The following is a 17,482-nucleotide window of genomic DNA, read 5'->3' as shown; positions in this document are numbered from 1 at the left end:
GTGCAGTTTAACACTTTAAATGAAGGTTTAAGTGCTGAATCAATAGCTTTAAATAGAACACATGGATTATGCCGATTTGCCTGAGTAAAATTTGACGGGTTTTCCTACTTAGCCTCTTTGACTTTGTTTTGGTAACAACGCAAGCAGTCGTTCATGATTTGATATCAGACTAGGAGCTTGTCTTTTTTTCCATCTGTCTTCAGCTTTGCAGCATTCTTGTTTAGCTGCACAAGATCTCTATATAATTAATTGACTTTTGGGTATTTTCTGAGTCTTTCTTTCCACATTTTTTCCATGGGGAACATATTTTGAATGTTTATCAGTGTGTTCTGAAGAGTTTTGGGGGTTTGTTAGAATTTATTTTTGAGTTATCCTTGCCACCCCCCCCCACCCCCAATGAAAACAATCCTAGTTTCACCAATGGTTTATGGGCTCTCATACTTTAGGCAGTGTCTAACAAATATTTAAAAACTATGGCTTTACTTACAGTATTGTAAGAAAATTGGTGCGTTTGATATCAATGTAATCTATAAACGGTACATAGCATACAGTCCATGTATTTCAATGAATCCTCATTTCACTGTGAGTGGTCTGGCAGCCAACTCAGCTCCCATGAGTGTGCCCACAATCCTGGCTGCCTCCACCTGCACTGCCTCAGGTGCTGCTTTACTAGCATAGGTACAGCAGCAGCACAGCATTGGAATGCAGATGTTTCTGCTGTTGGCTCGAGCATCGTAAATCCATTCAGTCATACCTGAATTGAAAAAAAAATGCTTGCTTGAATATGTCAACTGAATGGAGTGTATTGCAATTACAAAATAGCTCATCATCCGCAAATGAGATGTGTTTGTATATGCAAAGCAAAACAATCCTACATTACTAAATGGTGGTGGTGTGTGCACATGCACGTGTGTGTGCATGCACGTGTGTCTGGGACAAGCAGTTCCCCAAATAAGCATTTCAGACTGCGTGCTTGCTTCATGCTGTTTCTCTCCTAATTTAAAACAAAAGAGAATTAAACAGTGAATATTAAAATGCCAGATTGGCGAACCAAACCATAAAACAATAGTCCTGAAGCTTCAGGCTAACTTGTAATTTGAAACAAAATAGACAGGCTAACTGAAACTAATACTAATCCTCAGGAATTTCCAAACAACAATACAAGTTCATTTATATAGCGCATTTTTACAAATGCTGCAGCTGTAACAAAGCGCTTCACATATAGCATCGAGGCAACTGCAAAGACAGTGAAAATAGTAAATTGAAATACAAATTAACATGCAATTGCGGAAAAATAATAGCCAAAAGCCTAAGAATAAAAATGGGTCTTCAAACGACTTTTAAAAATGCTAATTTAGTTCCCATAAAGCAGTAACACATATGGGATACAAGAATGGTCACAAGCATATGCTTTACTCCACTGGAACAATGACTATTAATGTTGATTACTAGGAGACCTTCTCTGGCCCTGCTTTCTAATTATTTTCTTTTTTTTTTTTTTTTTTTTTTACACAGAATGTCTTCCAGTAGACCTCAGTGATAGCCTGCATTTTGCGGTACAATGTGGTACAAAACCAACAACATTCATATTTAAATCCGGACTTACCTGTATACTATAAATGTTCCTCACCTTGCTTTAATGGGCTTTCCTTGGCCTGTACACACCCTTCTACAAAAGATTTAGTAGAAATGGCTTAAGTGGCCTTGTATAATCCTGCGCACAAATGGGCAAAGACGATAATTCAATTCCCTTGGTGACGGGAACAATGCCAGCCTTCTTCGCAACAGCGAAAACATTATTAATGGAAAATGAAAAGGAGGGTCAAAACATGTGCGCCCAAATATAAATTTGGACAACGTTTTCACACCTGGAGCATTTATTCAACTACTGTGTGCCAAATAATGGTGTATAACCCTCATTGAAGCAGCTGAACTGGGTTCAAACCACATTTACCTGCAGAAGAAAGACCACCACTGAACATGTTCTGTTCAACATGACTATCATAGACAGGTGGCAAAGGCTACAAAAATTACATGGCAGTAAATGCATTATGTCCATTAATGTAGGGTTACATGCCAACACTAAACCTGGTGTCGGATAGTCAAATACTTAAAACGTCGTTGATGCTTCAGATTCTGCAGTGGTAATTTGAGCGCTGTCTAAATTGCTGAACAATACAGGCTTGAATGTTTTATGTGGTCTCTGACCCCAAGTCACAAGAACAAAGAACAAGGAAAAAGCATGGAGGAGGGAAACATCAGACTCTAAGATAGAAGATACGTACAGTATTTCAGTTTCTCAGATGAACGATAACATTGCAGTTGCCATCAATCACATACTATCGGGCAGAAAGACATTGCTTACTTGTCAAGGCAACCATTTTCAAGACAAACACGAAAAAGGACATCTAATGATGCACCGGTAAAGCAAAAACAAGGGAATATTTGTTTAAAAATGACCATCTTTTTCACATTAGTGTGTGTACCGTAGCTAAATGCAAAGGAGAAGTTGGAAGTGGTCATTTAGGACTTTGGGCTCGAGTCACATCCCAAATTGCATGCTTCAGAAAACACAGACAATCTTAATATACTGTATGGCAGGAAGGGAAAAAAAGTGTTATTGCACTCCGGGCAAGCAATATAATGGAACATATGTATGCCAACGCATTTCCGGTGGAAAGGTCAAGACGGCCTAAGAGTTTCCGCTGTCAGTACGTTCCAAGCTACTGGCACGCCCTCTGTGTGATAATAATCTTTTTTTTATATGCATATGTGATATCATCAAGTTGTCTAACACATATATGCATATTTTGGTGATAGTCCTTTTCAGGGTCAAAATAACATCAGACGTTTCCAAAGACAAGATGATTAACTCCTCCAGCAAACACTGCAGTGTCGTTGCGGGAATGCTGAGTCCATTAAAAATGACCATGGCCTTATTGGGCTGCAACTAAACATGTGGTTAAATGTATTACATCTTTGAGGTATGAAATGATTTGAAATAATGAAGTATGGAGGGGAGCCACAGTTTGGTGTTTTCAGACCTCATTACTGAATCTATCTCAGCCTGCTTGTCAGTCACAGTCTGCTTGCCTTGTTAAGAGAGTAGAATCATGAATCTCCCATAGGAGAAAAACCCACTGAGGATTCAGAAGGGCTCTTGGCCCATATATTTTCATCGTCATAAACACTAGTCTCATATTAAATACATGCCTCAAAAGTATAAATTCAAACTTGGATGAGAAAGAACTGAGTGACACAGAGAAGACTTCACTGAGTTTTCTTTCCAACAGGATTTTATAGCAAGTAGTTGAAAACCCAAAAAAATAAATAAATCTAGCCACTCTGGCATGAAAATGAAGGCAAGGCAGCTACAGATCAGTCATTGTGGGTACTGGGAACTAAAACAATTTGCTCCAGGCTTGGTTGTTTCTATGACCCTAGAAGACATACTCCGTAAGGCCAGAGTGTGTGTCTGCTACTCTGTCAGACTAAAAAAAAAATGGAAAAAAATAAATAAGTAAGTTCCTTTACAACTGCCTGAATGGGGGATCAGCGCTCAGTGATCTTTTCATCTACCATGAACTGTGTTAATATACACTAGCAGATGAAACTGAGTCATTCTTATCTCCAATAAATATTTCTAATGTTGAACACACAGGTGCCACCTTAGACAATTACCGTGTTGCTATAGTGTAGCCGCCAGGGTCACACTCAAAAATTAAGCCTTCAAAAGGGGGCTTATGAATCCTTTCTTTGACAAAATGGAATTAGTGGGCGTCAGTTGGTGGCAGGGTGGTATTAGCAGTGCTTTTCACGTCTCAATCCAAACTGGATCATAGACTCTCTAAGAGCATTCTAGCAGTCGGTCACCACATCCAACACAACAACACTGGGAGACAGCTGCAAGGGCGAAGGACTTAGCCGATGCTGTACCGCGCCAACTGGACTAAATCCAGTAGGAGCTATAAAAGAATGCGGGACTGTGGTTTTTACAGCTATACACTGATAAACGCTGTGAAACAGGCAAAAGTATGTGCGTTTTCGGGACGTACGATGAAAAGATATGCCTCAAGTGGCATTTTTCGAATAAATTTCAAGCGAGCTTGTGTATGAAACTCTGTCTGGCAACGGTATATATGCAGACTGATTTCACACCATGGGAGCTTAACCAGTGAAAGGAATCAAGTAGAAGTCAGTTCCACCTCAGAGACCAAGGAAATGTTTTCCTATTGATGTGGCCCATCAAGTCAGACCTTGTTTTTTACTCCCCATGGAGGCTCACAGAGGCAGGCACCTCCTGAGCAGCTGACCACACCCGTGGAACAATGACCTCGATAAAATCAAACAGAGTAGCGTTTGCTCTAACAGGGGGACTGGAGGGTAAAAGAAAAACGTGTGGTAAATCAGAAATGGGTGCTCTCAGGCTTGGAGAAGAGCATGGAAATAGACGGTTCCACATATAAAATCAATTTTCACATTTACTACTCGTGATCCAAAAATCCATCTCTACACACATTGTGGGCCATTACAGTTCCAAAGAATGAGGATTGATGAGAGCGGGATGGCCCAGTCACAATTGCATCTATTGTTTCTGCCCGTGTATTTTGACACTGGCCTCTCAAGAGGACCTAACCTGGCAAAAACCTGCATTTTGTGTATACTGCGAACAAATGTGCATTGGCTTTGTACTCGAGGCAGCTCTTCCCACTGTCTTCCATCACTGTCCAGTTTTCCCTATGGGAAAAGCGGACTCGGGATTAACAGCACCAAGATTTCAGATGGATAGCTGAGTCGCAGTTCCCTCCTACTTACCTGACCTGGTCCCCACCCCGCACCACTACATTTTTACACCCCAAGAGGCCAGGGCCATGAGGGCCACATCCAATTCCTCTTGACATGCTGAGCCATAAATACTATGCAGTGTAAAAAAAAAAAAAAAAACAGCAAGTGCTATCGGTCCCAATCATTAATCATGCCTGTTGCATTACTCTCACCCTCTCACTCTTAAACTCACAACCCATATCTTGGAAATCTATCTTTCCCATAGCCTCCAACCTGCCCCATTATGCTATCAAATCTGGAATTGCATGGCTACAGCTTTGCATCAATTAAATCTCTATCTTCAAGCCTCTTGTTCCATGTTTCCCCAGATGTATATCTCGGTCTCAGCTCTCAAGTTACCGCATGAACAGGTCATGACTGACAGACACCAAAGAATTTACAAGTATATGGAATTGAATGCATTTGAGAGACATTTCTTCAGAACGTTTTGACACTAAAATCAGGGAAATTCCTAGGATTTTCTTCTGTATCATTTTCCCATCAATACATAGTAATTGTTGCATTACAGTCAGGGGTGCATACGGTCCTAGGAGGAAAAGTACCATCTATTCTAAGCTTTCATGGTACAAGGGTGTATCAATAGAGTTCAGTATTTGTTGGGAAGGCACTGCTTTGGTAAGCTTGGCGATTAACTTTTACAGCTTGGGAACATTTGGTGATTCTAGAATAGGCACACTAATTTTGGAGACTACTAATTTGTGCTTTGGGGTACACACTGTAAACAAAGAAGCAAGAAACTCTGTCTGTACTCCAATGAAACTGAAAGAAAGTCGTTTTTGTAAACACACCCAAAAAACAGACAGATGGTGAGTGAGATAGTGATTTGATCTGAGGGGATAAAAGAGCGATACATTCTATACAAACAGCAATGTGTCAACTTGGTAGCTAGAGCATCTTTGGTTGCGCTCAGACTGCAGGCATATCTGATTGCAATCAGATTCCTTCTCAAATTCAATTTTTATGGCTGATGGTCCACACTGTTTTCGGCAAGTATCCAAATGGGATCTGGCCCTGTTCAGTCTGGGCCACATTATTGACCCTTCTGACAGGTTTCCATCGGAACAATGTCGGAACAGAGGCATCGTCCAACACATGTAGCGTTTGACGTCATAAAAATTGCAACAGAGGCAACAGCAAGGTAATCATCCCCACAGACTGATAAGGCAATATATTTTCTCCTCTGTCCAGGGACTGCTGTTTTCACGGAGCGTCAAAACTGATTGGTGTGTTTGGAGCTCTTCAGACTAAGAAGCATCCTATCCAAAGACGATATGAAACTAGAGAATCAGACTTCATGTACATTGTGACTATTTGGACGACAAACGAGCCACTCTATTTCATTCTGAATTGGCAAAAAAGCTTAAATTGGCTGACAGTCTGAATAAGGCCTTTGTTGCAGTTCCAAATAACTTCTGCTGAGGTTCTTACACATTTTTACTCTCTCCCAGTAGATGGTTTTCCTTGACTGTTGTTTGTATTCCCAAACTGATTGGTGCCACTGGCTTTAGGAACCAGACAGAAACCTATGACGCACTACAAGGAAAGGCCATCCTTTTTCACTCAGGGAAAGGCCATCCTTTTTTCACTGGCCACAGAGCCCATAAATAATTCAGGAATAAGTTGGTGAGCTTGCAGAACATCTGACCTCAGAAACATGAGTGTGGCATGCCGTCACACACAGGTGAGGAGGCTTTATATCATCTGCATGGAAACCATTACACATATGGTATCTGGTAACTACAAAAACAACAAGCTTTCTTTTAACTTGGTCACAGTGTCACATACCATGTTAGCCTAGCTTTAAAACAAACACAATGCATTGAAATTCCAGCCTTTCTACAAATGTAATTGATTATACAATGGTGATTTAAAAGCAATCCAGACTCAAAGTAAAAATGCATGCCCATAGATGACCATATCATATCGCTTCGGTTTTCCAACAATACATGTAAATCTATACAAACTATAAACATGTTTAATAAAACAATCAGAGCTTGATAATAATATCACAACCAAAATTAAATTCCAAAACTACACCATTGTACGACACAAATTTGCTTACAAAAACACACAAGTTAAAAACATCCCAAGTAAAACTGACCCCAAAAGACACATTTAATAGGCACGCACAAAGATCAGTCACATAAATAGCTCACTTTCCCTCATGTGATCAAATCAAGATATGTTCAGTTTGTAACCTGCATCGCTACCAGTTCACCAGACGAAATGTGACCTGTGGAGATTCCATCAGCACCTCTAATTGATTTGAGGGTACTTTTAGCCCCACCACCATCTTTCCCTTCTCTTTTTTTTAATACACACTCGAAGCAGTCCACATTGTCATTGCAACAAAGTAGGGGGTCACTTACCATTCCTCAGCATCTTTCACACAAAAATAACAAGCTACAAAAAGGGTAAGCCTTCACCTTCTGTATTTAAATCTTGCTGATAAGCCAATCAAAAAGCTCTTGATTCACAAAGTATTGATTAATGCAGAGCAGATAGCAGAAACTAAATGTCACAGCCTTTTTGCACAAACATCACCCTTCTGATGTGTTAAAGCAACCAAACTGTATGATAGAAATTTACCAAATTGATCAATCAATTATCTTTTCCAAATATAGTTCATTTATGCCTCATCTCCAACACATTTAAAATGTCTCATCATCCCATGACATGGACAGTAAGTAGCATAAAAATACTGTGTGGAGGAACTGTGTTCAGATTTCATTTGGTATTTCAAGCTCTATCGTTTGTTCCACATTCTAATTTTGATTTCACGGAAATCCTTGGAAAAGAAGCAGCTTGTACACAACCGAGTAAACACACCACACATGCACATTATGGGAGTGTCATGGGATTAAGAATTTTGAAGACTGCTATTTTGTTTACAATGTGGGATGACCGGGGATGCCTCACCCAGTTTCGGCACACGATGGTGAGGAGATTTACAATAGGCGGGAATGTTACAGGCATGATTCACTCTGTGTGAATCTTTTATACAGTAGGTCTAAATTAACGTCGCAAACATGACATGAGAGGATAGACGGCTCTGCGACATGATTGACAGACTAAACATGGTATTTAAACAGATGTTTTCTATTATTTGTTATCGGTCAAGGGACATTTTGTTCCTGGTTTTGAGGCAGTGCAGTGTGGCATTGGCAATGTTGTAAAAATGATTTATAGGCTCTCTGACAAATTACAGAGCTTGATCTTTCTCAGGGCATCTTGTGAGTTCTATGACACTGGTTAAATAAAATTCAAAGCTGTACTTGTTTTTTCTTTATTTTATAATTCCATGACCAGTTGACGGTACCTCTGACTGAAGTGCTTTGTTGAAATTGTGATGTTTTGAAACATTTGGTTAACATGAGCAATCAGTCTATAAAATATCTTCAATATTGTGAAGCAAAACAAATTAGCAAGTTTCATGTAAAAAGACTATTACAAGTCTCACATTACGTCGTCATTTTCAGCAAACAGCTGTCAGAAAGTAGAAATTCATTCATACAGTTTGCGCCACACACCACCAACAGGTTAATTAATTAGCGCGACGCCAAACGAGTACTGTAACAACGTTCCTAAGGTTAATTGTTCAGTGTACATTCTTAGTACATGCTTTTGGAAAAAGAATCTGCATATAATGGGTTGGGTGACTGTTGCAATATTTAATGATGGACCCTACAATGCTTACATGCACTCCTTTATTGAGGAAGGGCATGTTGTCCTGAAAAAGGGTCTGGTTGATGTTTCTAGCAGATACGCCGCACAGCTGTAGACTTCATTAACACATGTTCACACTGCATTTACATACTCTGCACATAATTCCACATTTTCCACCAAAACTTGTTTTTGAGCTCAACATTCAGGGTGAGATCATTTACATTAATGACACTTTATTTGAGACTAGCTTAATTAGTTTGGAGGGCATGGGCTGCAAAATTGAAATACGTTGAGTTAACAATCATCATCTACAATCCATCACAGTTGTAAAAGTTATACTCTGCATGTGGCACTAGTCATGAGTGCCCAAAAGAAAATCAGCTGCATGCAGCATGTGTCAGTTGTCTGAGTATAAAATGTAACATGAGGTGAAAGTTCAGACACATTTTTTAAACATAACTTAATAATAGATTAATTATTACCCCCGTATATGGTGTGTTTTTTTTGTGTAAAACCTCATTTCTCCACTGCTTGTCAAAAAAAGCGCCCCCTTGTGGCAAATATGTACAACAGCCATTTCAGTGCCTTCATATTTGATACATTCCAGATGATTTGAGATAGTTTCCTTGGTAGACAGCATGGAGTGTGAGCAATGAAAGAATGCTGCAGCAACACATTTTTTATGCAAGCGTTCAAGTCTTTTGATGGTGTTACGGGTAAAGTGGCAACTCATCCGTCATCATTTACATGACAATTTATCATCTATTTGGCTATGAGCATCATTAAAAGGTCGACCAAAACAAGTTATTTTCAAAAGTTCAGCTCTTAGGCTATTGTACTGACAATGCATTGCAGACAGTTGTCTCTTGGTTAATTGCTTCTTCAAAGTGAGAAAAACTAGGATCTGTAATAATCCAACTATGTCTTGGTTAAAGCTTACCACTCTTGGGGTCTCAATATGTGCCCTCTCTGCAACTTGTAAGTTACATATGTCCATAATTGGCAAAACAAAGTGGGGAGGGAAAAAACTCACCTTCTTCCGGGGCTGCCATTTCATCATATTTGTAAACCAAAATGGGCCAGCATTAAGATATTACAGGAGAATGGAATGTAGATTGGGGGAAATCCGGGGCGCAAGTCATGCTGCTGCCACTTCACATGTTCTCCAAAGGGCGACGCATGCTGAGATGTGCCAGGCTCAGTTTGCGGCAGTTTTTTATGAAGCTAGACAGCGCAGTTGACGCGACTCATAGACCGTTTAAATCCAGTTGTACTCGGTGAAGAAATCAGAGCCACGGTGTCGGTTGTCAGCGAGTGCGCACGATGGTTTGCGTGCGTAAATCCAAAAGCAGCAATCCGCTATGGAGCCGCTCACTCCCTTGGATGGAGGTACGCAAGGATCGATGCCTCCACGTCTGATCCAAGCCAGAAAAAATCGTTTTTAACTTTTTCAAAACGTCTTCCCAAGTGGGAAACACTGTCAGACTGCGTCCAGATGGTCCTCTTGAATCCAAGCAAAACACGCAAAAACGGGAGTGCGTCTCAAAATGTAGAAATAAACATCACAGTGTTAAAATATCCCTCTTTTTTTTTCCTCCAGCGACGAAGAAACACTTTTCCCCCGGATGTTCTCGTAGAGGAACAGTTACAAAAAAAGGATCCAGGCAAGACAAGAGGAGGGGGAGATTATTTTCAACAGAGAGGAGGGGGCAAGAACCCCCAAAAAATCCCTGGAATTTGTGAGGAGCTGGAAGGATAAACTGATTCGCGTAAGAGCAACAAACTGGACTGAAGCTTTCTGATGACTTCCTTCCCTTCGCTCTTTACAGTACTCACTAGAGGAGGCAGGAACGGCAGGCAGGGTCATAGCGCCGCCGCCGCATTCAGAACTGGGGGTGGGCTGTGTGTTATGCAGAACCGTGCAAAATTTAAATAAATAAACCTTGAAATGTTCAATGACAATGTCATTAATTAACGTTAATTAATGTTCCACTTATTAATTAAATATGAAATTAAATAAATCAATGTGTTATTAAATGTGTCATTATTCAAATGAATTTCCAATGATTATAGGTATAATTATATATATATTTATAATTATACCTATAATCATAGGTATAATTAGAGAGAGAGAGAGAGAGAGAGAGAGAGAGAGAGAGAGAGAGAGAGAGAGAGAGAGAGAAATAGGCAGCATTTGAATGGCACTTTTCTACCGTTGGTACTCAAAGCACCCATTTCACCTCCTGATGACATACTGGCTGAGTATCGAATCCCAGGGAGAGGACCACTCGACCACTGAGGTACACCCCCCAGCAAATCTTTGTAATACAAATACAAATGAAATGTTGTCATGCACTGCAATGTCCAGCAAAGCACTTTCTGCAACAAGGCTATACATGTATGTAATCATGAATGAGTTCAACATTGCTGGGAAATCTGTGGAAGATTTAAAAATAATATTGATTTTGGATGCATATTGGAACACAACAATGTTTGTGTTGCTTTTGAGGGGAAAAAAATATTATTCTGCCGTTTAATAAAAAGTCAAGTCAAGTTCATTTATATAGCCCTAAATTACAAGCAAGTCTCAAAGGGCTTCACATGTAAAAAAATTGACAAATATTCTCAAACATCCTCTGATCTTAAACTCCCAGGAAACCTTAAGAAGGGACCACAGATGGGAGGATCCCCCTTCCAGGATGACCAGGTTACAATGGATGCAGAGAAATTATGAATACTCGACTATCATATTAGAAGAAAAGAGTAAATCGTATTCACAGGGAATATGACGTCATAACGTGCATTGTACAGGTGGGTAAATTGAATCATCAATGCTTTGCAATCGCTTCGCACACAACTGAATATCGATTCAACAAATCGTCTGAATCGATTCACCTTCCTGCCAGTGGGGGGGGGGGGCGTTTATGGATATATGGTATTGTTCAATTAATACCATTCATAGAGTGTTAAACCCGGGTATCCTTTGTGGAAAAGCCAAATTTTCTGATACAGATCCTGTATTTACCAGGTTCTTAATTGAGCAGTGACAAAACAAGCGGGTGGCACTCCTTCATAGTCTGTGAACCTATTAAAGCACCACTAACTGGAAATAAACATATCTCTGACAAAACAATTACGAGACTGGCTAATTTGTTCTCATCACCTAGGTGCAGGTTATCTTGTCTGACAGACATGAAAGGGTAACAAGCTGTTAACTGTGGTAACATTATTCTAATAATAACATCACACATAGCAACAACTGTGACTAGTAGCCTAGTTTTCTGTCCATAGAGGCTGCTGTCCTTTTTTTAACTGTAGATTGAATTGTTGCCACAAAAACGCAGTATTCATGAAAGATGCTGAGGCCTTGGATTTTGAAGACAACTACAGCCATGTTTATGTCCCTGTTTTTCCTGCTTAGAGCAGCTGTCATAAGTAGAGCAGAATGCAATAATTTACCTGCAGCCTTTCCGCAAATATGACTGCCAGAAATTCAATTCAGATATGCTTTGTCCACAATGTCAAAACATCTGCAACTATTTAACACTTAGCAGACTTTGTATAATTTAAACTAAATAATAATATTTTACTCTGAAGAAAAATAACTCAATGCACACGCTGGCACTGTCCCCAAACATAGCAATCACCAAGCAATTATTGATGTGGAACCATGTTTACCGCAGCCGCTGAACGTCATTGCCGAATACGTGATAGAATTAACACTGTAACGGGATTACGGTTCATTCATAAATTGTTATCTCAATGTAGCAGAAAGGCAAATGAAAGAAGTGGTCGATATGGAAGGGTAGTGTGGGGAGTTTAAACAATAAGTGTTGTGATTTAAATTGGTTTAGGTAATGGAGTCTATGGAGCTGTAAGTGTGGTCAATATGACGGGTCACAGGGGTACAGGGTGCACACCGGGGTCACTCGGATAACAAAGGACCGGCCGGAGGAGGGGCTGATCTGACATATGGCCACATGGGTGGACTCCTGCTGTGCACAGGGTGTCCACTTGGTAATCCACAAGCTTGAACACGAATCAAAGTTGGACACTACCTCCCACACAGGGCAACCAAGCAGAGCAGGGAAGTGGGCACCAGCTAATGCAACACCATCTACAACTTGTAAATTAGAAATAGCACCTTTACATGGTCAATAAATAACCAAACGGTACCTTTCTACTGATGCCTGCTGGCACTGCACCACATCCAGCCCGCCGCCCAAAGTTAACATTTATGTTCTCTTTCAAGCACACAGAGACGTTGTAAAACAGGTATGAGAGGCTTTCATGAAAGGCATATGTTTGATGATCAATCAAAGGCCACTTCTGTGTGCACCCAGACTGGAGCCCGTCATCTGGCATCTCTATCCAGAAGTGGCTCCCTCTGCATGCCTCTGCTTTTCCAATCAGAGTTGCACAGGAAATCAGACTTCTGGCTTCAGAGGGAAACAAAAACCTCCTCTTTCACTCTACAATGCTTGAAACTGTTTGGGGAAAAAAGAAAAAAACGTTTGTGCTTCCTAATCTTGTTCCTGCCAAGTACACACTCAAAAAATTTTCCACGATGTGCTGTGATTGAGGGTGGATACATTAAGATGAGTCACACTAGTCTATACTCTGACCTGTGTTTCTACTGTCGCCGATTGACAAACTTTTAACTCCTCTCACACTACGATGGATTTAAGGATATCCAAGAAAACGTTCCATATGTTCAAGCTTCTGCCGTGCCATTCCACATTTTGCATTAAGCTGCCTCGCTATTACTACTCAACTCTGGGACGTTTTATTTTCATAATCGCACAGCCATATTGAGTGTTCCTCCATATCACTCAAGCTGATGATGCAACAGCTGCCTGCCTATATTGCGTACGTATTTGTATACTCTTGTGGACTTCAGGCTTATTCAAGTACATATAAAGGTGGTATCGCAAGAAAAAAACAACTTAATTTGTCCCCCTGCACCCCTCAATGAACTAAGAGAGAGAGATGCACAGCCAGCTTCTTTCTTCATGTGCTGCTAATTTATTTTCCTACATCCCCTGTCAATGCATATGCCTCCAGAGCAGAACAACTGTGCAACATATTTTTAGGAATCAGAGCAGCAACATTAGCATAGCAGGGGCTTATATCATGTCCCATGTCATGATTACATTAGTACCGCTAATACTAATTTAGCCAACACATCATTCCTTGTTTTGCGATGGCAGCCTCCGTACCACTATATTTTGTCCTTCCCAAGCCTTTGCTTCTGTCGCTCAACCCAACCAGTCGAAGCAGATGGCCCCTCACTGAGTCGTCCCCGAGGCTCTATCCAAGGTTCCTTCAAGCTAAAGGGCAATTCGTCCTTGCCTCAGTCACCACGGTACTTGCTGATGTGGGGGTCCCGTGAGGTCCCTTTAATGCATAAGTAGTGTTCATATCAAAAGCGCCTTGAAGAAAAACCAAAAAAAAAAAAAAAAAAAAAAACATGTTTTGTCAATTTGCTGTCTTGGAGGAAAAGCTCAAATACAATAAGGTGACTTGAGTAAGAAGTTCAGGAATTGTGAGCATTTCTGTATCTTTGCTATGCAATTCAAGGTCTAGGTTGTAACAAAGCATTCTGATCAAATCTCCTATGGCATGCTCTGACATAACTGACATACAATGAATGCATGTATGTAAACATGACTAACCAAAAGAGGGATGTGTCTGCTGCAGTCAAGTGGAAGACCATGACAACTGGCCTTGAGGACCCATTAGTCCAAATGGGCCATCGGCGCAATGACGGGCATCAGTACACAGTCAACAACTAGACAGAGAGCGTTACTATTGAACTTTGGTTTTAAAGCCATCCACCAGTCCTCGACTGTTTATGCAGCAGCTCATTTGCCAGCATGTGTCGTGAGTGTGCATCTGCTTGCATACTAATAGCCAACACGATGTAAAACAAGCAACATTCAGATGGTGCTGAGGTGGGGAAATTTTTGATTCATACCCAAAACTCTGAGCTGATATGAAAAGCACTCCAAAAAGCTGTTCTGATTGTTTGAAGGTAATTGATTTTTGCACGGACTCTTGCTCTTGAATTCCAACACTGAAGAGTTACAGCGAGCCCATCCGGGCCTCCCAACCCTTAGCGGTTTCTTTTATTATAAAGAGGAGCCTTTCAATTGCAGCGGTTAATATTTCACACCAAAAACACAACAATATGACCAAATTCAAAAATGTCTCACATGCACATGTGTGCGTACGTAATCACGGGTTCTGTCAGCTAGCTTAATTGCTTTAATTGTGGACACGACACAAATGGAGAAAACACAATAAAAATTATTTGAACGGTTAAGACATGCCCTTTGAAAATCAATAAATGAAAAATTCCAGCATGGAAATGTGTCTACAGTGCTTGACAAATTGCTTCTACTGTCAGACATGGCAGACGGATGAATCATTTTAGAAAGGCTTTACAACATAAAAAATAATAAGTGTTCGACAGCAATGACACCCACATTCTCTGTTGTGCTGTACATCACTGAAACAAATAACTTGCATCCGCATCCATTCACCTATTTTACAGCACTCTAATTTTAGTGATGCCGTGTCAGAATTTGGACAGGGTGTGTGCGTGCGTGCATGAGAGTCTTGGAGCCTCGTGCTGATTAAGTGTCTGGAGCCTAAGGGGGATAATGAGAGCCTCTAATTAATGAGCCAGTGCATATCTCAGAGTTACAGGGTTCTATATCTGCAGAGCTGCACCCACACATACATACACAATCGCAGACACAAACAAACACACACCTCCGTGCACTGTGAGGATATCTCCCCGCACAGTGTTTTTTTCCAGCAGGGTTTGTGTCACTGCAGTTGCTCTCTCAGATCTATGTCCTCTAATAAGGATGGATGGGGTGAGATGTTAGAGTGCCCTGCTTTGAGAAGGTCACATGTTCCGACCACCCAACATGCCCCGAGCAAAGGCTGATGATGATAGGGGACCTGAAAAACATTTTAAATCTTAATTGTTGCTGAGTCGTGTCCACAGGGGAAGCAGACTTTTGGAGGACAGCAGTGAAGGAAAAACAATCGATCACGCACGCAGGGAAAAATCCGACTGGGGGCTTTGTGAGACTTTATAAAATTATCATAAACATCTCAAAGGGAGTCAAGGCTTAGCAGATAAGGTATTATGTAATTTTGGGGGGGATGTCTATCGTAAAATTGGGTCAGCAGGCTACATAGATCATTTCATTTGTTAAAGAATGGAAAAAGCCCCAAATCTGTCCAAATCTGAGACATCCTCTATCGAGTAACTTGCAGCCATTTTATAGAATAATGGTTGATTAAAAATGTGAGGGTTTTTATCTTATGTAAGAGTGAAATGTCTCACATAGACAAAGCAAGGGTGAGCAATTAATATTGTACGGGGGTAACATGAGAAACTGGAACATTTGCTGAGGAACAATTGCCAGCATGCTAACCTCAACTTTGAGTTTGCATCCAGAAATAGCTTGTGCTACGTGTGTAGATAAGGTATAAATTGTTCTGAATTACAAAATACACATTTTAAACACACTGATTATATTAACTACCAACTTACATTAGTCAGATGTAGTCAAGAGTCCCAAATATACATACACTAAAGTAGGAAGTATAAAATATATAATGATGTATAGTATTATTGACAGTGATGTATAATGATATATGTAGGACTTGACAGTATTTGAAACAGTAGATTCAGGCAAAATCTATTCCCACCATTGTGCAGGAAATAAGAATATTGCTAACATACGAACAAACCACTGTTGTTGGTTTTGCTCGTCTCTAAGTAGTTACTCGAAGGGTTGGAAATGTTGCTAAAAATAGCAAAAATGTCACAAAAAATTGGCAACACTTCATAGACAAGTCGTAGCTCTTGCTCGCTACCTCACTTGTACTCGCGTCCACATGTGTGCTCATAAAAAGCACCACATATTTTACATGTGACTTCACGGTCAATGTGAAGGCCAGTCACAGACTGTGGGCGGGTCAGATGTGGCCTCTGGGCCATACTTTGCCTCGACCTGACGTAGAGGCAACAAAAATACAAAATTGCCAACAACTCGTCCTTGTCATATGAAAGAGCGCTGAAGACTTATTAAGCTTTTTTTAGTTAATTGTGTGAACTATCAGTGATTAAAAGTGAACCTGCACACCGCTCTCAGTATAAAGACAAAAAATAACAGTGGAACCTCTAAAAGTCAAATGCAATCCATTCTGTTCTTTTCCTTCACCCTGAACAGGATAAGCACCGTGAAGAATGTATGCATGTCTTTGAATCGACTCTAATTATTGTCAAAAGTTTAAATTTGCCATTAATAGTATACTATTTCAACAAGTGAGAAGAATAAAACGTATTTTTGAAGCTTTCTCTGCTCAACATTTTCAAGACTTGACTATGAGTAATTGTATTTATTTTCATCTTTCTGTAGATTGCACAATAATGAAAATGCTTCTTTCAAGAAAAGATTCTATGTTTCATCTAAAGATTGCTCACATGGAGCGATCAAGACATGATTATTTGCTCCCATTCCCTTATTATATGTAATACTAACGAAGAAGTGCTAACTTAACCTCTCAACTTACTCCACATTAGATTTCTGAGATGTTGAAATTGCCTGTTGCTTTCGTGATGTGTTTAGTAAATTCAGTGGTCTTGGACATGGATTAAAAAAAAAAAATTGCAGCATATTGTTTGAATCAGGCCGGCAGTTAAGCAGACGCTGAGGTTTGCCGCTTGCACGACAGTGAGGCTGCCACAAACTAGACGACATGATCCTGCCATCCTGTGTGGTCCTCTCCAGTCTGCACACTAAATATGGAGATGCAACAGGCCATTGTATTTAAATGTGTTTGTGTCAATTCACTTCAATGGCGATAAATACACACACACACACACACACACACACTCAAAGAAACACAAAAACATTCTGTGGTCACATCAACCCATTTACAATCA

General features: G+C 40.3%; 1 protein-coding gene across 3 annotated transcripts in view; it reads right to left on the bottom strand.

Annotated features, from left to right (window-relative positions):
• The window catches only part of LOC125965873 (tetratricopeptide repeat protein 28), a 145,236-nt gene that overhangs the window by 90,432 nt on the left and 37,322 nt on the right, over positions 1-17,482 (bottom strand). Inside the window, exon 1 of one of the 3 annotated variants that reach the window (XM_049716747.2) lies at positions 9,545-10,351. The exons of the other annotated variants lie outside the window; for them this stretch is intronic. Coding sequence (XP_049572704.1) covers positions 9,545-9,571 — 27 coding nt within the window. The 5' untranslated portion in view covers positions 9,572-10,351. Of the gene's footprint in view, positions 1-9,544; positions 10,352-17,482 lie in introns of those variants that run through there. 3 annotated transcript variants of the gene reach the window in all.

This window comes from Syngnathus scovelli, chromosome 3, assembly GCF_024217435.2.
Source record: "Syngnathus scovelli strain Florida chromosome 3, RoL_Ssco_1.2, whole genome shotgun sequence".
Lineage (NCBI taxonomy): Eukaryota > Metazoa > Chordata > Actinopteri > Syngnathiformes > Syngnathidae > Syngnathus > Syngnathus scovelli.
The sequence above is the reverse complement of the archived record's forward strand: the minus strand, read 5'-3'. Positions and strand labels throughout refer to the sequence as shown.